Raw genomic sequence first — 22,336 nt, forward strand, 5'->3', positions numbered from 1 at the left:
TTAAGATGTTCCTTGCTGTTTCTATTTACTGTTATAAGTTGCACGCATTTTATGATAAAGCGATAAAGTTTCTCGCGGGTTTGAAATGGCCGAAACCGGCCATCACATACTTTAGAAGCTTACTATATGGTCAATTAATTTTCAGATAGTTCAATTGGTAAAATTGATTACAAATTTACCACTTAAGACTCACACACATCATAATTAAAATGGTTCTTAGTAAGATAACACGGTGATTTTTATAAGTATCGACTGTCATCTCCACCTCAGATATGTCAATGTCTGTCGCAACTCTAATATAAGTCAGTACTCAACTTACACCTTCAGAACTCTAAAACTTAAAGTGCGTTGACATGTAGCATATTAACGCACGTCGTGGTCAATTCCACGATTTTGTCCCCAAAGTGCGTGTGACCACAAAGTGCGCAGTGAAGTTTACCGAACTTTGGGGTCGAACCCCAAAGTGTGTTGACCTACCTACACAGTTTTATCAACATTTCCATTTTGATGTTTCGGAGTTACTCGGGCATTCCGTGTTTTCTTTTAAATTGTAATGGAGTCTCTAATCCTTGTATGTCAGAAAAAAAAGACTTTTACAAGAACTCCGAGACATTGAAATTTAGTGCATTTATTAGTTAGTAGGTGCTTTATATTTGCAATTTTCTATTATAATTAGGTAATTCAGTATGGTAACGAATTCGAAGAAGATCACAAATGGGCAGGTCAATGTGTACGTATGAGCAAATAATTTGGATAATTTAGTCAAGACTACAAGATATTAAGAGGCGATGAAAAATGGACTAAAAATGCTTTTTCTGACAATATTTGTATGACAAGCTTAATCATAAGTTAAATTTAGCATTACAAACTCAATTTTTTAAAATGAAAATTACCATTTTTTACGAGGGTTTCTTCGGTATATAATAAAGTTTTCCTACAAAATACGTAACGTTTCAGGACCTCCGTAAAAGTTATCATATTAAGAACTCCTGACAAGTTATCATAAATATTCCATCCTTCGTGTAACAGTTCCTTCCCCGTGAAGTTGATATTTCAAATTTCGAGTCGTTGTTATATTTGTTTTGTTGGCTTACAATTATATATGTTTTATTACAAGAGGCGTGGGGATGTTGCTCTCTTTCCTTGTTCCAAATGTACAGACTCAATCAAACCGAGTCTGAAGTTTTCATGTAATTTTGCTGGTTTTAATGCTTCCGAGGGATCACTTTTTTCCAGATAATTTTACGGTTTGAACGTTTATAAAGCAAAACGTATAAAAACATTTTCTTCAAGCTGAAACATATATGATTTTCTTAATTAAGTGAATTTATCAGAAAGCACAACATGATGTTCCTTTTACAAGGTAAAAATATAACACTCATTTGAAGCATAAAGTTGGTAGTTGTGACGGTAAAATTTGTTCATAATCAATTTAAGAATTTAAAGCTCCGTTTTGTAGGTTGATATTCAATTTTGCAATGGGTATCCTTAAGTAATATTAAGTTTACAAATAATTGTTTTAAATTTTAGTGAATATATAACTAAATTTCACCAATTCAAATCACTATTCCCTTAATAAACATTATCAACTACATCTCTTCCGTAACCATGTAGACGAATACAGGCAAGTAATCTCTCCGACCCTGACACGCGCAACATTCCATGTATGCTTAAAAAAAGTTAACAGGAGGGTTTTATAGCAATGTTCTAAACGACATACACATCTGTGATAAAATAATGTCGAGCTAGTTTCAAAATGTTCGACACATTTATTTTATATATTAAATATAAAGACAATAGCCACAATATGAACTTTCTGTATAATGACAATAAACATCTAAAATAATATTTTGCTCAGGTGTAGATCGTTTTAAGATCACCTTCAAAGCTATTGAGGTTTTATAAAACAATAATATGAAGGAGAAATAAAAAATATATTATAGTTATTACAAATATGTTGCAAATTATGATATTTGCCTCAAACAGTATTTTTCTGTGACAATTTTAGAATATTTCAGAATAGATGAAGGACAAAGATACATTATACAATATAAAAAGAACATATTGTGAAACCGTTAGTTTTTTTTTATATTTTTTTAGTTTTTACAGTTTCTTTTGATGAAAGAATAAATACACTTTTATAGCATTTTCTGCATTATATTAAACACACATGTCGATAAACAGTATCAAAATATGCACTTTAAATATTGATATGGTACTTAAATGTACTTAAGTACAGTTAATGTTCATTAATGTAAAAATACACTCAGTTTACCTTAGCTTTAAAGATTTAAAGAATCACATGTTTAAACGCCGTCAGTTCAATAGCGTGACAATCGTTGACATACCGTGATTTTAGAACAATGTTCAAAATAATGTGTTACTACTAAAATGGCTTATCATTAATGATATGTGGTTGTTCACGCATGTGTATAGTAAACGTTGATATTGAGGCCGTATAATAAAATCCTGAAAGCACTCTTAAGCAGACACAGATACGGATGCGTTTTATTTCATAAATCTGTTTATCCTTTTAAGCCAGATAGATTGTGCCATATGACAAAGGAAATGGAATTGAATTGAAAAGATATCAGGGAATCTTATGCCTTTAAATGCAACTACGTTATCTAACTGATGCTGATATTTTAGTCTGCCATCAACCATTGTAAAGCTATTCCAGATCTATATTATTTTAATCAGGCGGTGTTTGTTTGCACCATATTTGATGTTTGCTTTTTGATATATTGAAGCGATCCAATTTTATTCCTTTGCATGCTATCAATCTTTCGCTGTGACTGCCTTTTATTGCAGTAGATAGAAGCTGGTTATTTCTGCACACGGTTGAGACTATAGAGGCGCGGCTGACGAGAGTGAAGGAGAGAGTTAACCGATATCTCATTTTCAACTCGCGTGGTCTAACACAATTGCATTTACGAACGCGCGGGATGATATTTATTGCCAAGGATGGCTGAAGATAAAATTGTTCTTTAATGCCTTGTTGGACAATGCACACAATTTATTGATAAATTTGCAAGTCTAAACATTCATCAGGGACTCGATTTATGGTAATGGCAGAATCTGATTTGTGACAAAACATTATCTGGTGGAAGTACTAAAAACCTTTGATACGAGATACTGTAAACAGTTAGACATAATCGGGAGTGTTGGATTTCTCTTGTGCCGATTCTAGTGTCATGTCAGAGACGTGATTGATATTAAAGAAAGCTGTACGAGAAACAAATCTTCTTTTTCTGAAAAAAGGTTTCACGTCAAGAATGGAAAGAATTATTGAAGATTTTCTAAATGAAAAATATTTTGGAATACAATTTATAATTTAAATTTTGAATTTGATAACTTTAAATTTAATCAATTGAAAGGGATCATTTTTTATCGGATTAATATGTTTTCGCATAATTTATCGAACAGTGAATATGTCTGAATTACTTAAACTATAAAGTGGAATATATAAATATGTTTATATAAATATGCTTGAAATGAAATGTATATAAACTTTGTATATATAGATCTATAAGTCGTGCGTGAACGAAACCTTTATCATTTTAGTTTTATAATAATTACACTTCTAAGTTCAAAATGAGTTTGAACGTGAGCTACAGATTCCCCGAGGTTGAAATGGCGGCCAACAAAACACCCGAACAAAATGTATCCGGTGGAACCGCTGACCAGGAATATTACGATTTATTACGTCATCCGATTTACATGGTGATCATTTACTCTTTGGCATACACGACCATCATGATATTTGCTATTGTTGGTAATGTAATGGTAGTAGCTGTAGTGGTAAGAAACCAAAGTATGCATACTGTCACAAATTACTTCATAGTGAACCTCGCTATAGCCGACATAATGGTTGCCCTTATCTGCTTACCAATGACACTCCTGTCAAATATTTATACAGGTAAGTACAATTATGTATTTTTATTATTCATGATTAGATTAAAATTTTACTTTAGTATTAAAGATATTTTTATAATGATACTTTAACGTTTTAAACATTACATTACATTCTATTACTAAAACTGAAGAGAAATCAAAGTAGGAAAATAAGCGGAATCAAGATTTTAACTGCAATTCAAGTTTCGTTATTCAATTTAAATTTCATTCTTGTTGAATAAACTCTTTCATATTTTACGCTGTGTGACAAATATAAAATTCTGATTCCACCTTTTAGAGTTGAATTTTAAAAGACAGACATATTGCACGTTAAAGACATTTACCAGGATGCAAGACATTAAACTTACCAAATTATTTTAGATAAAAGACGGTTTTCCGATGATATTTCGGTAGAATGTAAGTGGAAAAGTGCTTCCAATCATTAAGGCCATTTCCCAAGAAGGATAAATCATATTAACTTTAGTCGAAGCACTATTTTTTCTTATTTAGTTTACCTTTCATCTAAGAAATATATAAATATATAAAACTTGATGAAGAAGATATAATATGAAAACATATGAAATATGTATGAAAACACGAGAAGTTGTATTAAAATAAAGATTTAATGCCCTTTTGAAGAAAATATAATTTCAGTTTGTAAAGATTCTTGAATTCTGTATTTACTTTAATGTGTTAAAATGGTCTACACAATCGTAAAATTCTGAATGCTTAATATTCAGATTTGTCAGAAATTAAAATATTTTTAGGTCTAGAATCCGTTAGTAAATCTCAGGTGACAGAAATAATGGGTTTAGAACTTTTGTTATATTAAATGCCATATTATGTAAAAATATAATACTACATGCGAAAAACAGTAATCGTTAAAATATCCAGTAACATCTTAATATTAGAAATATGTGTTTGTTTTACATCCTCCGTAGTTTCTGGTTGAAAATATAAAGTGTTGCATAAACTATATTGTTGTTTTCTTACGATATTGCATAACTTAAAAATGACACGGAAAAATAGTAAACAGGACGGGATTTGTTAAATCTGTACTAGAAACAAATAAATACATTTAATGAAAGAGCGAGTATTTATGTTAATGTCAATTTTATTGTACTCATAAATAGACATGTCTTTAATTCAATGTTGACAAAACCATTTTTTCATTTTAGGGAAAATTTCAAAATTTGTATTTACTGAAAAGCAAATAGTGTCGATCAAGATCAGACAACACTAATATGCTGGTTGAACCAGGTCTGTACTTGTCCCATTGGTATATCAAGATGCCATCAGCAGCTTACATAAAATACAAAATAACAAAATAAGTGTTTTTATTATCACCAGTAGGTATATTTATTTTTCAAATTCTTTTGAATTTAAATCAAAATCAAGTTAGTTTGTTTAATGTTACAATTTCTCATTTATTTGGGCCCGAGAGGAAATCCAACCTTAATACTTGCTTGCCTTGAAAAAATTTATTAATATCAATTTCCAGTAGCAGAAATAAAATGATATGTCACGAAAACAAGTTAAAGTATTTCTGCAACTCTAATATTTATCAATTCAGCTCTTAGACCATATCATGGGCGCCAGTGAGGAAAATTGATGTTTACAATTTAGACTTAGTTAGGACATTTGTGTCTTTGGAAATGTTTGCAATACATTTAGGTACAATGTAAAAGATATGAATATAAATTGCCACAATATGATTTTCTAAGGAAGCATTTAAAAGTACAATTTATATTAAAAAAGCAGATATTTATACCTTAATTGTAATATTTAGTATTTAATTGTTATATACAAAATCATATCCATGTCTAACCAATAAAGAAGAAGGAAGCAAAAACAAGTTCCACAAGTTCCATTTTATTAAAAATCCGCTATAATATTTCGTCTACATATGCGGTATTTTCATTTTTTGAAATTACAAAAATCTATTGATTTTTTTTCCAGACGCGCTTAACCAAACTTTTAAAGATGTAAAATATATGACAAATGGTTTCAACGAGTGATACAAATATTTAGCTGCAGTAATAATTGATTTGATTTTTGTCGACAATTTCTCTTAGCAGCAATTACACAATTTGACATTTGAAGATATTTTTTTAATGTATACTTTGAGAGAGGGACGCTTGAAAAGGCACAATTTTAATTGTTTAAGGGTCGGTTTGACTGAGCCTGTTCATAGATGTTGTTGGTAAATCATAAAATATAAGAGACGACAAAATGTGTTGAAACTTAAACTGAAACTTACTTTTAATTCGTTAAGAAGTTTATGGGGTTAAATATTTAAGTTATAGGTTGTCGTGCCACGTCATACTCATTGCTATTTCTGTCTTAAATTAAAATTTTTTTTCGCTTAGTAATATCAATACCTTTTATGTACACGTACATTGATATGTATTTTATTACATGCTTTGCAGTAGCCAGTGAGACTATATTCATATATTTCACAGTGAAATTATGAAACATAATTTTCGTAGCAGTTCAATATTTGAATGCGGCAGAAAAGCAAGTTTTATGAATAAACAGAAACATTGTGAGAAATAGTAAGATATGATTGTTGAAGTAGAGCACGTGACAATAAGTGGAATAATCAGCCAAAATGACTTAAAACCAATAACCTAAAACCAAGACACATGAACTAAATACATTTTTTGTTTGTTTTGCATAAAACATAAAATTACATTTGACTTGTAAACACAAGCTGTTATAATGTCACGTGATTACACCATTGTAACATTATCGGTTCTGGAGTTCACTTTTCGACCTTACAGTAGAAGCAAACAAATTTCCTCTACGTCTTTCATGTCTTTGAAATAAGAACAGTATAATTTGGGGGGGGGGGAGGCTAAATGGGCCTTTAACCAAGACATACTAGTGAATTTAAATTAATACGGGGTTAAGTAAAGAAGCTGAATGGTTCTAATTTTAAACCTTTGAAAACCTTTTTACCTGTTTCGATTCGATTATAATAAAATGAGATTCATTTCTTAAATGTGTGTTTTAATCTTGTAAGCGTAAAGAGTATAGCATGATGGTTAATTTTAATTGTATACAAGAACTTTTGAAATTATCACAATGATTGATAATGACATATGAAAGGAAATACTTTGACAGGCCCGAAACCTAAAATTATTTATTAGAAAAAGACAACCAACCGGAACTTGTTCCACTTAGCATCATCTGCCGTCAAACACTATCACTTAATTTTATGACAGGCAGATTCAATGGCTCGAGAGAGAGAGAGAGAGAGAAAAAAAATTTATTGCTAATAACACATGTATTTCATATTTAATTTTATTAATATTAAAAACTTGCTAGTATTAATGACTCTATCTATATCTCCGTTCGCTTTGAATTTAGATGAGGTAGAGTTTTTCACAATCTTAATTTAAAGCAAAATAAGAAATAACTCATTTCCACTAAAAAGACCATTTATTTAACAAATAAGGTCAACAGCGCAGAGGTTTAGACACATCTGCTGCTTAATCCGACATCATGAATAATCAGTTTCCTTTTCTTTCGACGATTTCAAAGAATTTTATTAGTGATATATTACTATAATTAAGCAATTTCCTCAAACGCATTCACGGACAGTTTTTATCAATAGTTATTAGTTTCTCAAAACAATAGATCTTTAGCCTACCTACTTGATGTCATAGGGAGCCAAGAACAATCATCTTCATTTGTATGTCTGCTATCAGCATACTTATTTTAATTGTACATTTCTTATTCAAGCTGTAAAGCGATTCTCATTTATTTCTTATATGTATTAACATTGACCAACATTAAAGCAAACATAAAACATGATTACACATGACTTGCGTACATAACCTACACATAATATACCAGTATCATAACTCGCTCCGAGTAAAACATAAAATACATCGGGTGTTTAAGAAAAATAAGTTCTCGGATATCTAAAAATGAAACAGTGTACGGTTAAAAATGCAGGAATACGATCGTAAAACTTTCATCTCCATTTCAATCAATAAGTTTAGAGTAACGACATCTGGTTTTGTTTCTGTCAAATGACTATTAACTCACATTTCATTTGTCAATTATAGAAATATTAAAAAACTTAATAAATAAGTATATATTTGAAAATATTGGCATGATGCCTAGGCAAATTTATTACCGATGATATCCAAAAATTTATCACATTGAATTTAAGTGTGAAAGACTTAAACACAAATTATGTCAATTATCAGTTAAAAGTCGATGGAACTTGGAAGTACTCTATTTTCCTTTAGGTTTTGTAACTGGTATGTCCTCAACAAACTTCCATGGGTTATTTTCTGTGAATCAAACCTACAATGCTTAAATGAGTTTCAGTTATTTGAAGTATAAACTTTCTCTTTCATGCAGAATACACGAATATTGTTCCATTTTCAGGTAGACTTACACAAAGCTTGAGAAATGTAAATAATAGTGTCCCACTTCTTTTGTTTACAAGTTAATATACTCAGAGTCCCCTTGTAAATGTAACATAACAGCAAATACGCCAATTTAATTGTTATACGTTCGATGATATGTATCAGTGAAAAGTATCACATCTGTGTACTTGTATCTTTAATTCCGATATTATGACAAAAAGTACTTTCTCTTTTATCTTTGAATCAACAAATTCATAGCAGACCTTATATTTATTTATTCCATATGATAGAAATTGCTTTAAATTTAACGTATCAACGAATAAGGATTAGAAAATATTTGTATCTGCTCCTCATTTAGAAGAAATGATCTTCTTGTATCAGTTTTATGTGTATATTATACAAATAACAAATCAAGGATTGAGGCAAATCATCTTACTGCATTATTTCTATTCCATTAAAATATCGACGACTATGGTCGCGGAAGTTTCTTCGCTTTGTATATAAATATTTCAGTGTTCGCGCAATGTGACTAGTTATGTGTCAATGTGCCGTTTTAAACCCAAATAAACATAATATTTTAGAAAACAATTTTAGTTTAACACATACAACATACAACAGAAAGATACCTAATCATCATAAGTCGATAAGCGAGCATATAAACAATGATGCTTTCCTTATATAAATGATGTGATCAAAATGGAGTTTTTAAAGTTTTCAACAGCCTTTTAAATTAATAACAAAAAATACGATTAGTCAATACAAAACGGCCAATATAAGTTTTTATAACAAAAAAAGCTATTTATAACGGAAACGTTTTATTACAAAACATTGAATAAATACATAAAACAGTTAAAGGAATGGGAGAACAGGGTGATTTTGAGCATTCCTTAATAGTCAAATAGGAAGAGATAAGAATAAAGTATGTCATCAATTTGTTTAATCGTTTGCATTTAAGTCGAAGAATGTTAACGCATAGACGTGGATCTTAGGAGAAATACAAGCCTGGTATATTTGTCTTGTATGTCAGAGTATATTGTTATAATTGTTATACCATAGGGATGTGTATGAAATTATTTGCCTGACAAAAAGCAAATCCGATCATCTTCAATCATGAAGTTACAACACGTGGTATTTACTAATGGGAAGATCTGAAAGGATGGAGAACAAATTTGCATAATCTCTGCTAAAATTATTGTAACGTATCTTTTTCTCCTATTTATATTCTATGTTTTGAATGGAACAAATTACATCTATCAGAAGAACATGATAACTTTGAAGGATGGTTAATCAAGAGCATACAGTAATTAATTTTCTCTAACATTAAAATGGATAAAATATATCATTTTGCCATTTCCAAATACCTTTAAACAATACTGTAATTTATGGACGCTGTGACCTGAATATTCATATCAAATAACTTTTCATTTCACTTATTTAAAAAGAAAAAATGTTGCTAATTGTCAGAGACTAAAGATGGAAAACTAATATGTGTGTTTATTCGTTTATGTTATGCTATTGTGATAAAAATGTTGAAAGTCTTATTTGATGTTTCATTCATCATGAAATTTATGAATATTAACAATACTTATAAATGCTATTCTACGTTTGCTGTTAAATGTTTAGGCATCAAAATTAACATGATTAAGCCGTATCATTTAGTCTACATTGATATATTTCTACAATGTCAATATAAACTAATGCAACATGTCCTGCTTAGAGAAATTACAAAATTGACTCTATTAATAACTTAATAATCATTAGAATTATCTTTGAACAGAATCATGTAAATCTAAACGACCTCTGGGAACGGTAATGACTTCTGCTAAAATATTTCTTGTGTTGCACAACACTGATGAAATTGCGTCTTGAACAAGAATCTTTCATCTGAACATATACATAATTATCTACGGGGAACAGAATACATTCTCTTTCATTATTAAAACTATCTAAATTTGCAGAATGTGCGTAGCTTAAAGGTAATGTCTGGTCATGAATAATTCCACAGAGGGACTATAAGCTGCAGGAGAGAAATTTATATGCATTCCCTAGGAAATAACAACATTCAAACAGACGGATATAGTTTCAATATGTTGATTTCTTTATTCATAAAAGTACTGTTAATTTCAAGGCTTAGTTTTTTTACGTTATTCCAAAAAGCTGTTGTTTCCAAGGCTATTTTTTAAATGTATGGATTAAAGATAATCATTGAATAAGTAATAGAAAGAGCACCGAAACACGAGGCTATCTGATTTGTACGAGGGGGCGTAGCCCCCGAGTATTAATCAGATTGCCGAGTGTTTTGGTGTTCTTTCTCTTTTGTATCATAGTCAAACATAAAAGCACGTTCCCTGTTGTCACAATATGAAACCCCGGCAAAAATGAACCAATGAACGAACATCTGAATATGACATTTCTGTCGCTTTCCCTTTCTCTGCCGTCACAATATGTAAACCCCAGCAAAAATGAGCCAATCAATGGGCATGCTCTGGAGTGCGGGTAACTAATACCCGCACTCCAGTTAACGCACTGTGCATGTATATGTATACGATTTAACCCTGACACATTTTCAACAGAAAGGTCTCCAAACTATGATACAATTGTATATTGTTTAAGCTGCGCTCCAATAATTAACATTAATGCAAATACATATCTAAACAACGAGTAAAACCGGTACTATATTTGTCTAAATTACGTCTATATTACAGTTTTGCTAATACCTTAGTATATCTTAGTATGTAAAAAGAAAATTCAATCACTGATGGGATGGAGTATTAAATTTGGAATGTAAAAGTGTCATGCTTATTGTTAGGATATGTTTAAATAAAGTCTTCTTAACATCAACATCTGTCGAGTCAACTAAACTGTTTTCAATGAATCAATCTTTATAATGTAAATTAAACAAACTGAACAGATCACAATAGTACGATTTATTTACTTAGGAAAATAAGAAAACAAATAGCCTTAATCAAACGCCCAAACACACAAAATTGAAAACGTTACAGGTTCGCTTTTATTGCGCCTGTTCCATACGAAATACTAAAATCGAACATTTTTACTTTTGCCAGTAGTATACATATTCATTGCATTGAAGTTCAGAAAAATAGGTATCTGTCTATTCAGCAGACATGAACTAGCATCAATACGAACCTTTGAAAGTCATTCATCTTCCATATATTAGAATAATTGCTGTGATGTTTAATGCTAGACAAATTTGTTGACCAAACGTTAAACAAACGATGCATGTTTGCCTTTTTTTTTTATAAAACTCGTTCAAATGTGTTCGTTCTATAGTTTATTTACTTATTTCATCAAGTAAATTGAAATATCACATATTTTTGATTTTGACTACAGTTATTTAATTGACTGATCGCAAAAAATAAGCTCTTTCTTAGCAGACTCATGATCTTTATTTAAACTTATTTCAAACAGATGTAAGAGAAAGTATTTCCCATCTTTACTTTTCACAAGAACTCGAATGATCTAATGTGTGTGCCATACCGATTATTTGCTGTCTTTTCAATTAAATACATTTTATATTGTAAAAAGAACAATAGAAATACAACAATCGATTCTTAAACTAGGCTATGTATGATTCGCATCTCATTTTGTCTTTCCTTTCCCTTAATCCTGCCTTTTATCACACACAATCCCGTCACAAGCTCTGCTATCTGTTCTATAATTGGCAGTAGAAAACAACCCTTGAAACAGAATCTATGGCGTGAAGTATCAAATTGAGATGGAATTGCATGTTGTTCCGCCACATTTCAGCACTAACAATCAAGTCGTCTTTCAAAGCGCGACTGATTACTTTGTATATAAAAGAAATTCATCATTGTTATTATATTGGTCTTTTCTTGCTTTAGTACTTACAGGTACATATATACATGTTTAAAACTTTTTTTGGCAAACTGATACATATTTATAATTGTTTAATATTGTATAAAAAAACAATAGAACTATTGCGCGAATAAAGTTTTATAAAAATATATTAACAAATGTTGAAGAAATATAGGTTTTGAATTACCTTAGTGAAAGGAATACCAATAACTATCTTGAGCTTAAAATTACTATGGCAAACATTACTGAATTGATGAGAACACTGAATGGATAAAAAAGTTTTATATTAATGTGCAGACAGAATCATCATCACTCTATGATCAAATATGTTCTGTAGCAACATGTCGTATTACTCGCAGCGGAGGAAAATTGCGTAGGAGTTCGATTTTACAATCTTGATTATGAGTTCTTTCCTTTAAGAGCAAAGAAAGAGAGACATCAAGGTTACATGTTTGTAAACACCAGTTCTGAGATTTTTTCTGATATGTATGCCACTTGCTAGTGAACTTGGAAATTCAATATTATAGTATTTTATTCATTCTATTTCTGTCCCGATGAAGTTTCAACACATATCATTCTTAATATAGTTTTATGGACTTGCAGGTGCGATACTTTAAAACTTCAATAGGCGTATCAGAATCGAAAAGTTTCATAGATATAAATATAAAGATAATTGTTAATGTCACTATTCATAAGGTTTTGATTCCGCATGGGAGACGGTTATAACGTAAAATCTTGCTTACTGACTCTATATGTAGAAAATAGACTTTAATAAAACAATACGTAATAGAGTATTATTCTATTCCTCTTAACATTTAATGAAATGAGTCTGTGATGGTCACATTTTTGTCAATACTGTCTATGAAAGTAACCAATTTCTATAATAATTTATATTATTGATTAAAGCCCATGCATATGATTGCAATAAGTGTAAATTGTTCTGTTTGTACCTTCATAACTCAGAAAAAATTAGCCTACATTTAGCCTACAAACAATTAAAATCGGTCATGAGTTAAAGAAACATTTGCTATATACTCAAGTAATTGAAATATACAACGTGAGAGCTGGTAGAACGGATCTTATAAGCAACAAACGTTAAATTACTACGGTCATTGATCCCAATCTAAGCAAACGTTAATCGCTTTCTTTATTAACGATGGATGTTCCATTTTCTCATTATTAAATGTTACCTTGACATTGCCGATTGTCTGCTCTATGAAAATTACAGCACGAAAGCGAAAACATGTGATGCACAAACGCATTAAATTGACACATTTGCAATAGTCTTGTAATAAAATATTGTTGTGAAATTAAAGAACAATTAAGACAAAGGACAACAAACTTGTAAATTATCTTTTACATACATCATTTCAGGCTATTAGTTTGACGCATTAATGCAATTAGGTGCAACACATTGACAACATGTGTCATATTAATTGTTTTGCGACGTTTTATGAACGTATTTGCAATGGAATTAATAGAACAAAGATTTCTCTGATGATTTAAGAGCAAATAAATAATGATTATTCTAAGACAATTTAGATCTGTCTTTTCTTATTGCTTTTCGTGACGAGAAGTTCCATTTAACCTAATTTGTTGCAATAATAGCTGAAGAAAACACATCAAACGCAAAATACATTAATCAAACCGTATAAATATCTAGATTCGGTCATTTAGATACACAAACAAACGATAGCTTCAAACCATGACAGCTTTTCAAAATTAAACGTTAACATATTATGACTTAAAATACTTTACAAACAGTGAGTCGGACTTATCATGACCTTTTTTGATGCCTTTTTGTATTTACAAATACATTAATGTTTGTTTACAATCAAGTCTATTTAGGCTAAAACATTTGGAAAGTTCCACATGTGGTAAATGTCCAATTATATTCGAAAACACACAATAAAACCTCTTTGATTTCATTTTTGGTAATCATGATAGTAATGCTCTTAATTCAGAAATTTGCATTTTATTTATATTGCCAAACATCTAACATTCAGAATTTCCCTCATAACACTAAATAATGTTTTCAAATTTATTGCCTGACGGCATATCTTAAAATGTTTGACCAAACGTTAAGAAATAAACATGAGTGAGATAAACTAAAGAAAATAGTAATCCATAAAGAAAGTTCAAAACGGAAAAATTGAAATGTTGCCTGCTCGGTTTGATTGAGCCTGTTCATGCAACAGTATTGTCAAGTGCAAACTAACGTCCACGCCCCCAAGCACCGGCATAAGCAGAATTCAACATTTGAACATGAAAATGGTCAAATCTTGAATTAAGAAACATCCGTAAATGCCATATCAAGTGTATTGCAGCTTTGTCTACTGTCTGATTCCATCTTATCTTAAGAAGATAAACCTCTGGACAATTAAATAAGCTAATAATATATGACCAGCGGATGCGGATTTACAAGTCTGGAGCTCTGATAAATTGTACATTTGCGTTTCATTAAGTACACGAATTTCTTTGATGTTCAAGATTAACGAATCTTATAATTTTATAAAAGAAATATGTATTTGAATAAAGCGGAATCTTAAGGCAAAAGCATTCATACTTAGTTGTATAATATTAAACATATTGTTTGGTTATTTGTTCTTGTATAAAAGTATAAAAAGGAAATTTAATTTAAATATTCATTCTAAACCTTGCAAGCAATTAAGAATATATTTAATCAATAACGAAGACGCATGTAGTGCATGTGATATAAAATAAATCCTATTTGATCATCGCTTGATACACCGTCATTGTTTCAAACTGATTTTAACGCTGCTTTAAAATTGTTTTATCATTTGCAAAAGCTTGGAATTAAGGCTTTATATTGTTCCCAGGGTATATCAAAAGCAACATGAAAATAATAAAGTGCATTACTGTGTATTACACCAACATCTAAAACGATTAAATTTAGGAAAAAAAAACGATTAGTTACGTTGGTAGTTTCAATATCCCCAAGTATCCCTAAGTGGATAATAAATCGTTAAGTGTACTTATTGTATTATAAATAGACATAATACACTGGGGATTTCAACAGACATTGTTATTTCTGCAATATGCCTTTAAACAAATATAAGATATTGTACATTTTTACAATGCATCACATAATCTGTTTCCAGAGACCACGAGCTTATGATAAAGGTAAGTGTATGCTCCTAAGTTATAGAGAAACAAACAAGAGCACAGTTTTTCCTTCGAAGCAGATTGTTTGCATCAATGAACTCATTTTATAGAATATCCTGAAGCAAATTTGTAGTATGAAATAAACTGTCCTTAACTATCTGGACTAAACATGTATGTGACACTTTTTCAGGTTGGCACTTTGGTTGGTTTATGTGCAAAGCAACGCCATATCTACAGGGTGTATCCGTCTGTGCCTCAGTCAATACTCTTGCTGCTATTGCTGTAGATAGGTAACATTAAATAACTTTAATTACAATCATCATACTTTAACTCATAAAGAATAATCGTACGTAATTAACACATCTTTAGCCTTTAAACTTACTCAAAACAGTCATCAATGATACAAGATTGATATGTTAACATTACTTGATATTTTCTGTTTTATTATCATTCATTTAGTGTCATCGATAGCATCTATTTTTAGGACGATTTAATTTTACTGTTGCTTTTATTTTGAAATACTTTTGAACAACGCTTCTTTCGAACTTCTTTGAAAAATGCATCTTTGACGCCTACCTAAATAGATGATATAATATTGAATTCTCAACTCTGCATTTTACATATTTATATTTTGCAGATACCTCGCAATATGCCATTCAATGGAACTAAAAATCAGTAAAAAGGCTTGCAAAATAACTATATTTGTAATATGGATAGTTGCGTTTACAATCATGATTCCATGGGCTGTGTACTTTCAACTTGGAACATATAAAAACAAATATCAGGTTTTCCCAGTTTGTTATGAAAACTGGCCTAGTGAGGCGAACAAAAAATATTACTTTCTTGGAGCAATATTCCTATGCTGTTATTCGGTTCCATTGGTACTTATAGTAGCATGTTATCTACTTATTGGTGTCAGAGTTTGGCGGAGGCGAGCACCGGGAGAGAAGAATACTAGTTTAGAAGTAGTTCACAAGTCGAAGGTCAAAGTTGTGAAAATGCTAGCAATTGTTGTTGTTCTTTTTGCATTCTCTTGGCTACCTTTATACGTAATTCGATTGGCGACATTCTATGGAGCACCTCCGGACAAAGCTGTTGCAAAAATAGTTAACGAAATAATAAATCCCATTGCTCAATGGCTGGGATCTTCAAACAGTGGAATGAATCCTATAATTTACTGTTTCTTCAGTAAAAGGTATCGAAATGGCTTTAAAAACGCTATTATGTCCTGTTGCAGACGACACGATGACAGATTTGGAACTAGAACGCTAGCCAGTGCTATGGCAGCACATTCATATATGAATGGTAGTTCAAGGAAACTGAGAAAATCATACCCGTTTCAAATGGTTAGTTCCAGTAACAGTTTATCGGATACAAAAGTAACATCATATGTTTGAGAACTTTCTTTTTATTTATAATTTATGCTGCTGATCTTTTGATTATGTTAATTAACTACTTGTTTCATCTGTTTTTATCGTATTGTTTTGTTATTGTTTTATATTTATTTGCTGTATGATATATAGTTTCTTATAAATATATATATTGTGTATAAAGTGTTAATATTTGATCGCCTTCAAAATATAAGTCATACAAAATGCTAATAAAATTCATATTATATTTATTTATGCCCTTTACCAAAGTAGAAAAGAGAATTAAAACACTTTACTGGAAAATATCATTATATTTAGTTTTTTCTTAATATAATATTCTTAACGCATGCATAACTAAGAGGAAAAATACTTAAATATAATTAAATAAAAGTATACACATTTATTATTTTCACTGTTTTATTTAATATTGGGGTCATATGTTATGTATAGAATATGTAAATACTGTGTATTTAGAAAGAAGATTAAACTTATTTAATTGAGAAAGATATAGCATTTGATTGATACCTAGATAAGTTTGTTTAAAAACTACATCATGACAGAAATCAAGAAATAGGAAACTAGGATACAACATATTAGATGTCAAAGTTTTCTTTGTTATCGATATATAAAATCTTTAATTTTGAGAATCACTTTGCTTGACTATGTAGCACTGATTTTGAATTGATAAGTTTGTTATATAATAAGTATTCTTTTATTATTTAGATTATGTGATTTGTTTGATTTTTGTTTGCATTATTCCTTATACCTTAAAATTGCCAGTACATGATTTAACAAGCATGTTCAAGTTCATTTCTTACAACAATAAACACCCCTTTGACTAAAATTAACTGAATTTGTATTACGAAATTTTATGATGATAAAGTTAATGTTAAAATTGCGAATAATGCGTTAAAATATGTTTACCATTTCATAGAGTACATTTTCTTTTAGCTTGCCTTAGGGAAACAACAAGAGGAGAAATTGTCCGCGGAACCCTGCAATCCAAATTGCCAGTCAACATCCACTATGGACAAGACATCGTTTCTGCAGACAGAAGGATGAAAGTAGTTTGAAAAATTAATCTACAGATGAATTTTTTAATCGTACCTCGTTTATTGCTATTTTGCAATTTAACACAGTGTTTATGAATAGTTACTACCTAAATGATAAAAGGCGTGTTTTGAAGATATAAATTTATTTTTGTTTGTGTTTATACAAACAGCATTCAGCTTTAAAAACAATCCAGTACAATAATAATTTATTTAAATACATTTTGCCACTTCTTTGAATTCTTAATTACCAGGCTTTAAACTAGTTATTTGCTTCTAAATGATATCAAAATAATATATTCTTGTATCATAGTTTGGAGACTTTACTATTAAAAACGTGTCAGAGTTATATCGTGTACCAATGCATGCACAGTGCGTTAAATGGAGTGCAGGCATTAGTTACCTGAAACACTGTCTGTTTCATTGATTGGCTATTTTTGTCTTACTAGGTTTACTTATTTTGTCTACACAGAAAGAGATATCAAACAGATCCTCGTACATTTGTTACTTTTTCTTATATAGCCATTTACAAAGAACAAGATCAAACACAATAGTACATGCATGTACGCAATACTCGTACTGACTTAACACTGTAATTAAAGTTAGCAACAATTTATTTCATCTACGAATTAGCGTGCAACATACATTATGACAGATAAACAGATATCGATTCTACCTGATTTAAAAGTTGCTTTTTATAAAAAAAAAGAAAAGAAAAAAACAAACACGTTTATACTAGACTGGAATATTTTAAATAACACTCAACACAATAACCGGCGAAAAATATTACTATTGTCATTAATCTTATTATCATTTGTAAAACTATTATAAACATCGTCACATTTTTGTTAATGCACACGTTGTGGAATCAAAGTTACATGTTGATTTGGGTAAAGGAACTGCCAATTTCAGAAATATTTGAACCCAGTTCCTTTGAGTCATCAAAGCATAAAGGTGCTGTAACATCATTGTCTTTACCCTTTAAAACAATGTATACAATCATAGAAAGTATGCTGAACTGCAAATAAAATTACGAAAACCTGTTTTAATACGATTGTTTGATAATCAAGTTATAATTGATTTTATAAATGCCCATTAAGTAGGTTGTAAAAATTATTTAAAAATGAATTGTTGACATGTATACTCAGGAAGAAATTTAACTTCATTCCTGTTATTTTATATGCTTGTGTGTGTATATGATTATACATCTCTAAGTACTTTTATAATATACATTATGAAAACATAAACAAAATATGAAAGGCAATACTAAAACATCAAATAAATAAGTCAAATATGTTGAATCTGAAATGAGAAATGATAATCCTGTATTTGAATAATTCGAACCAGAATAATCTATAAACATAGATTGACAGCATTGACAGTATAATAATAATATAGATGAACCACCAACAACAAAATGTAACACAATAATAAATGCGAGATGCCAATTCCACGAAATTTCAACATTTTGCAGTTAACATAATGATGAAATATTCGCTAGTTTTGTCGTTGTTATATTCTGAGAGAATATAAAATTTGTAGACTTTGTTCCATTGTAATATTTTCTGTATTTTGATCAAATAAATTTTTATAATAATTTTTGTTTTGTTTACCATTCCCATATTTGTAAACCTTTCTAATGATACATAACTTAAATTTGTTGTTACAAGTTTACATTATTAAAACTACATACGTACATGTATAAAACTTTCAAATCTATCATGTAGTTTCTCAATGACATATTTATGAATATCATTGCGTATAATGTTGATTTTATATGGAATTCTGGACTAGAAAATTGAAAATGACGCCGCAAAGAGAGCAATATATATTTAATATGCTTTATCGACTCAGAAAACAAAACAGGCCTTGATGCAGTGCACTATGGATTTGATACAAACAAATTTATTTGGATTCAAGAATTGAGAACTAGGCCGTATTGTAAAGAATGGATCCAATAATTGATTATGTTGGAGAAATTAGTTGGTTACAACTTATAAAGTAAGAAACATAAGATAATGTGAAATGAGTTCAAGAAGTTGTTATAAAGCGAGTCTCTGATTGTGTTACAAAATATACATGTATATTAAGATTTTATGGTGTCGACATGGACAATGAAACATTCAGGCAATGTTGCACCTCCTAATTAATAAAATATGGAAAAAACAAGATCACCGAGGAAGGGCGGCGTTTAATGGACGCAAAAAATTGAGTTACTCAAATAAAATATGTTCCACTTAAACATCAATTAAATTTAATGATCAAAAATGTACAGTATTTACCACATTTAAAGCAGCTTCAATGAACTAGGCTAATTTCAAAATGTAATTCCGAGATAATTGACGCTCATATTATTTTTTAATTAAAGCAGTGAAAAGGAGTAGGAAGGATTTGTTTCAGAGAACACAAAATTTCTTGGTACCAGTCAATTAATTAAGATAAAGATTAGTAATTGATAAGAGATCAAATTACATTGAGAAAGCTTTAACAACATATTTTATTAACTTAATCAGTGTCATCAATGGCGTTGATATCTTACATCAAACCATGATTAGTGATACTAGTAATAAGGACGCATGCATGAACACGATCGATCATTTACGTTTGAAATAAAGAAGATATCCGGAATTTATTGTTGCAAAAACTGATGTCTCTCAAAACTTGATCAAGACATTCATTTAAATTAATAAATCATATAATTATATAATTAATATAATAATCTTTAAAGAGATTACTTTTGTTGAAAGAAACATATCACATATAGATGAAATAGGAAAATTTTCAAATAGTAAATTTTGAAATAAATTAGTTTATCACATACAGATAAAATAGGAAAATATGCAGAAAGCAAATTTTGAAATATAATTAAAATTATTTGAAATGGGTATTAAAGATGAAACGGACTTGTTTTCTTTTTTCCGAACAGCATGCGGTTAATATTAATTAATGTTCATGTTTTTTAAAACAGCTAGATTTTTTCCGTTTAAATTCAGCATTATTGAAAGTTGGAGTTCTAACGCAAACATATGTTTCTGAGCAGGAAAGTTAAATATTCTAGGTAGGGATAATAAACAAAGTTATCGATGCAGGAGACATATAAAAAAAAAATATAAACTGGGTCATCCGTTTCTTTCTACTTTTTATGGTGAGGAGCGGATTAACATAACCAAGGCTTCACTTCTTGGAAACAAAATGCTCACGGGCATTTTTATGACACACCAGGTGACTTCATCTTCATGAGATTGAAATTGTCATGTTCTAAGTTCATTTGGTATGAGAAACTTCACTAGGATGTTGGGGTCTCTTTAAAAAATCTTGCAAAAGTGATCGTTGCTTAAGGGATATCAAAGAACCTTACCGTCAAGCGGCTCCATCTAAGTTCCACAGTTATCAAGAAATGTATTATGTGTATAACACATTTTTACCTTATATTTCATACATGAGATGTCGGTGTCTTACCACTTAAAGCAATAGCTTTTGAAATATATATGGCCTTAACAATGTTCAAATTGGCCTGCAACTGGTTCAGGTATACAGAAACTGTTGTACAATACAAACATAAGTACAAAAAATACATAACAGTTATAATAAATTTACATGTTAACACTCAATAGCATAATTATTATCTGTCCAATAATAATGCAACTTAATAGTGCAAAATATGCTTGCATGTAATAAAGATATATGTACTATATATGGCTTTATAAGACCAATACACTTACTACTGATTGACATTTCTATAAACTTATAATTACTGACTGATAATTCGTTAAACAACAGAAAATATAATCTCTCCAGCTTTATAACATACAGCCAACATTTGAACCAGTAAACCTGTACATAGATAAAGCAGTAAGGAATCCCATTCATAAAATCTGATATGACCAAAATATGCTTTGTTAACAACAATTGAGAATGCTGAAGGGCTAAAAAATAACTTAAACCTTGTACTTTTAGACTGCGCGACCTCTTATTGGCGCGACCTCTCCATATTGGAACTAGCAATGCATGGGAAAGCTGATTCTGCGCAAACCTTTCCTATTGCGCGACCTGTTAAGTGTCGCGCGACCTTTTGTCTGCGCGACCTTTCCAAATTTGGAATGAAGGTATGCTCATAAATCTAAAAATAACTGAGCTGTGCAATGTTCCTGGACTTGTTAATGAGACTCAATTGTTTTTACAACAAAAAATGAGTAAAAGTTAACATAAACATTTTAACCAGCTTAGAAATGTTGTCCAGATATACCATCCTAAAAGAATACTCTTCTAGTAAAAGACTAGTTTTAAATTTCATAACACTATTTACCTTTTCTCACACAACCTTCATGGCGTCATCTTAGATATTTAACATTGAAGTACCTCGTATCACATTCCATTTATTGTTTCTTTCGCTTAAATTCGCATCGGATTACTTCTGAATTCCGTTTGAATAATTACCCACCTATCCCTGAAGGCAAAACTCTCAGTTAAAATTCATAGAAAGATTTTAAATGCTTGAACAAAAGAGACAGAATTGATGTCCCTCTTGTAAAACAAATGATTTCAATATCTGTTTAAGTCATCGTTTACTGCAGAACAATAATCAAATTGATTTTTGAACAAGAACTTTTCATCTAAAGATATATATTCAAACATCCACGGAGGAAAGAATGCTTTCATTTCTATTAATTAAATT

At 30.2% G+C, this 22,336-nt stretch overlaps 1 protein-coding gene across 1 annotated transcript; it reads left to right on the forward strand.

The window, feature by feature from the left end:
- The first annotated feature begins 2,883 nt into the window (after positions 1 to 2,883).
- Positions 2,884 to 19,205, forward strand: LOC132754900 (neuropeptide SIFamide receptor-like). Its single transcript, XM_060745646.1, has 4 exons — positions 2,884 to 3,919; positions 15,433 to 15,532; positions 15,880 to 16,588; positions 17,564 to 19,205. The coding sequence occupies exons 1-4, from the start codon at positions 3,595 to 3,597 to the stop codon at positions 17,672 to 17,674; spliced, it is 1,245 nt and encodes a 414-aa protein (XP_060601629.1). The 5' UTR covers positions 2,884 to 3,594; the 3' UTR covers positions 17,675 to 19,205.
- The last annotated feature ends 3,131 nt before the right edge of the window (positions 19,206 to 22,336 follow it).

The sequence above is a fragment of the Ruditapes philippinarum genome, unplaced genomic scaffold, assembly GCF_026571515.1.
Source record: "Ruditapes philippinarum isolate M1 unplaced genomic scaffold, ASM2657151v2 ctg1160_1_1_1_1, whole genome shotgun sequence".
NCBI lineage: Eukaryota > Metazoa > Mollusca > Bivalvia > Venerida > Veneridae > Ruditapes > Ruditapes philippinarum.

Excerpts from the sequence above, each read along its gene's own strand:
- LOC132754900 (XM_060745646.1), top strand. The coding sequence starts at position 3,595 with ATGAGTTTGAACGTGAGCTACAGATTCCCCGAGGTTGAAATGGCGGCC. Across the intron at positions 3,920-15,432 it reads CCTGTCAAATATTTATACAG|GTTGGCACTTTGGTTGGTTT; the intron begins GTAAGTACAATT and ends ACACTTTTTCAG. Across the intron at positions 16,589-17,563 it reads AATCATACCCGTTTCAAATG|CTTGCCTTAGGGAAACAACA; the intron begins GTTAGTTCCAGT and ends ATTTTCTTTTAG.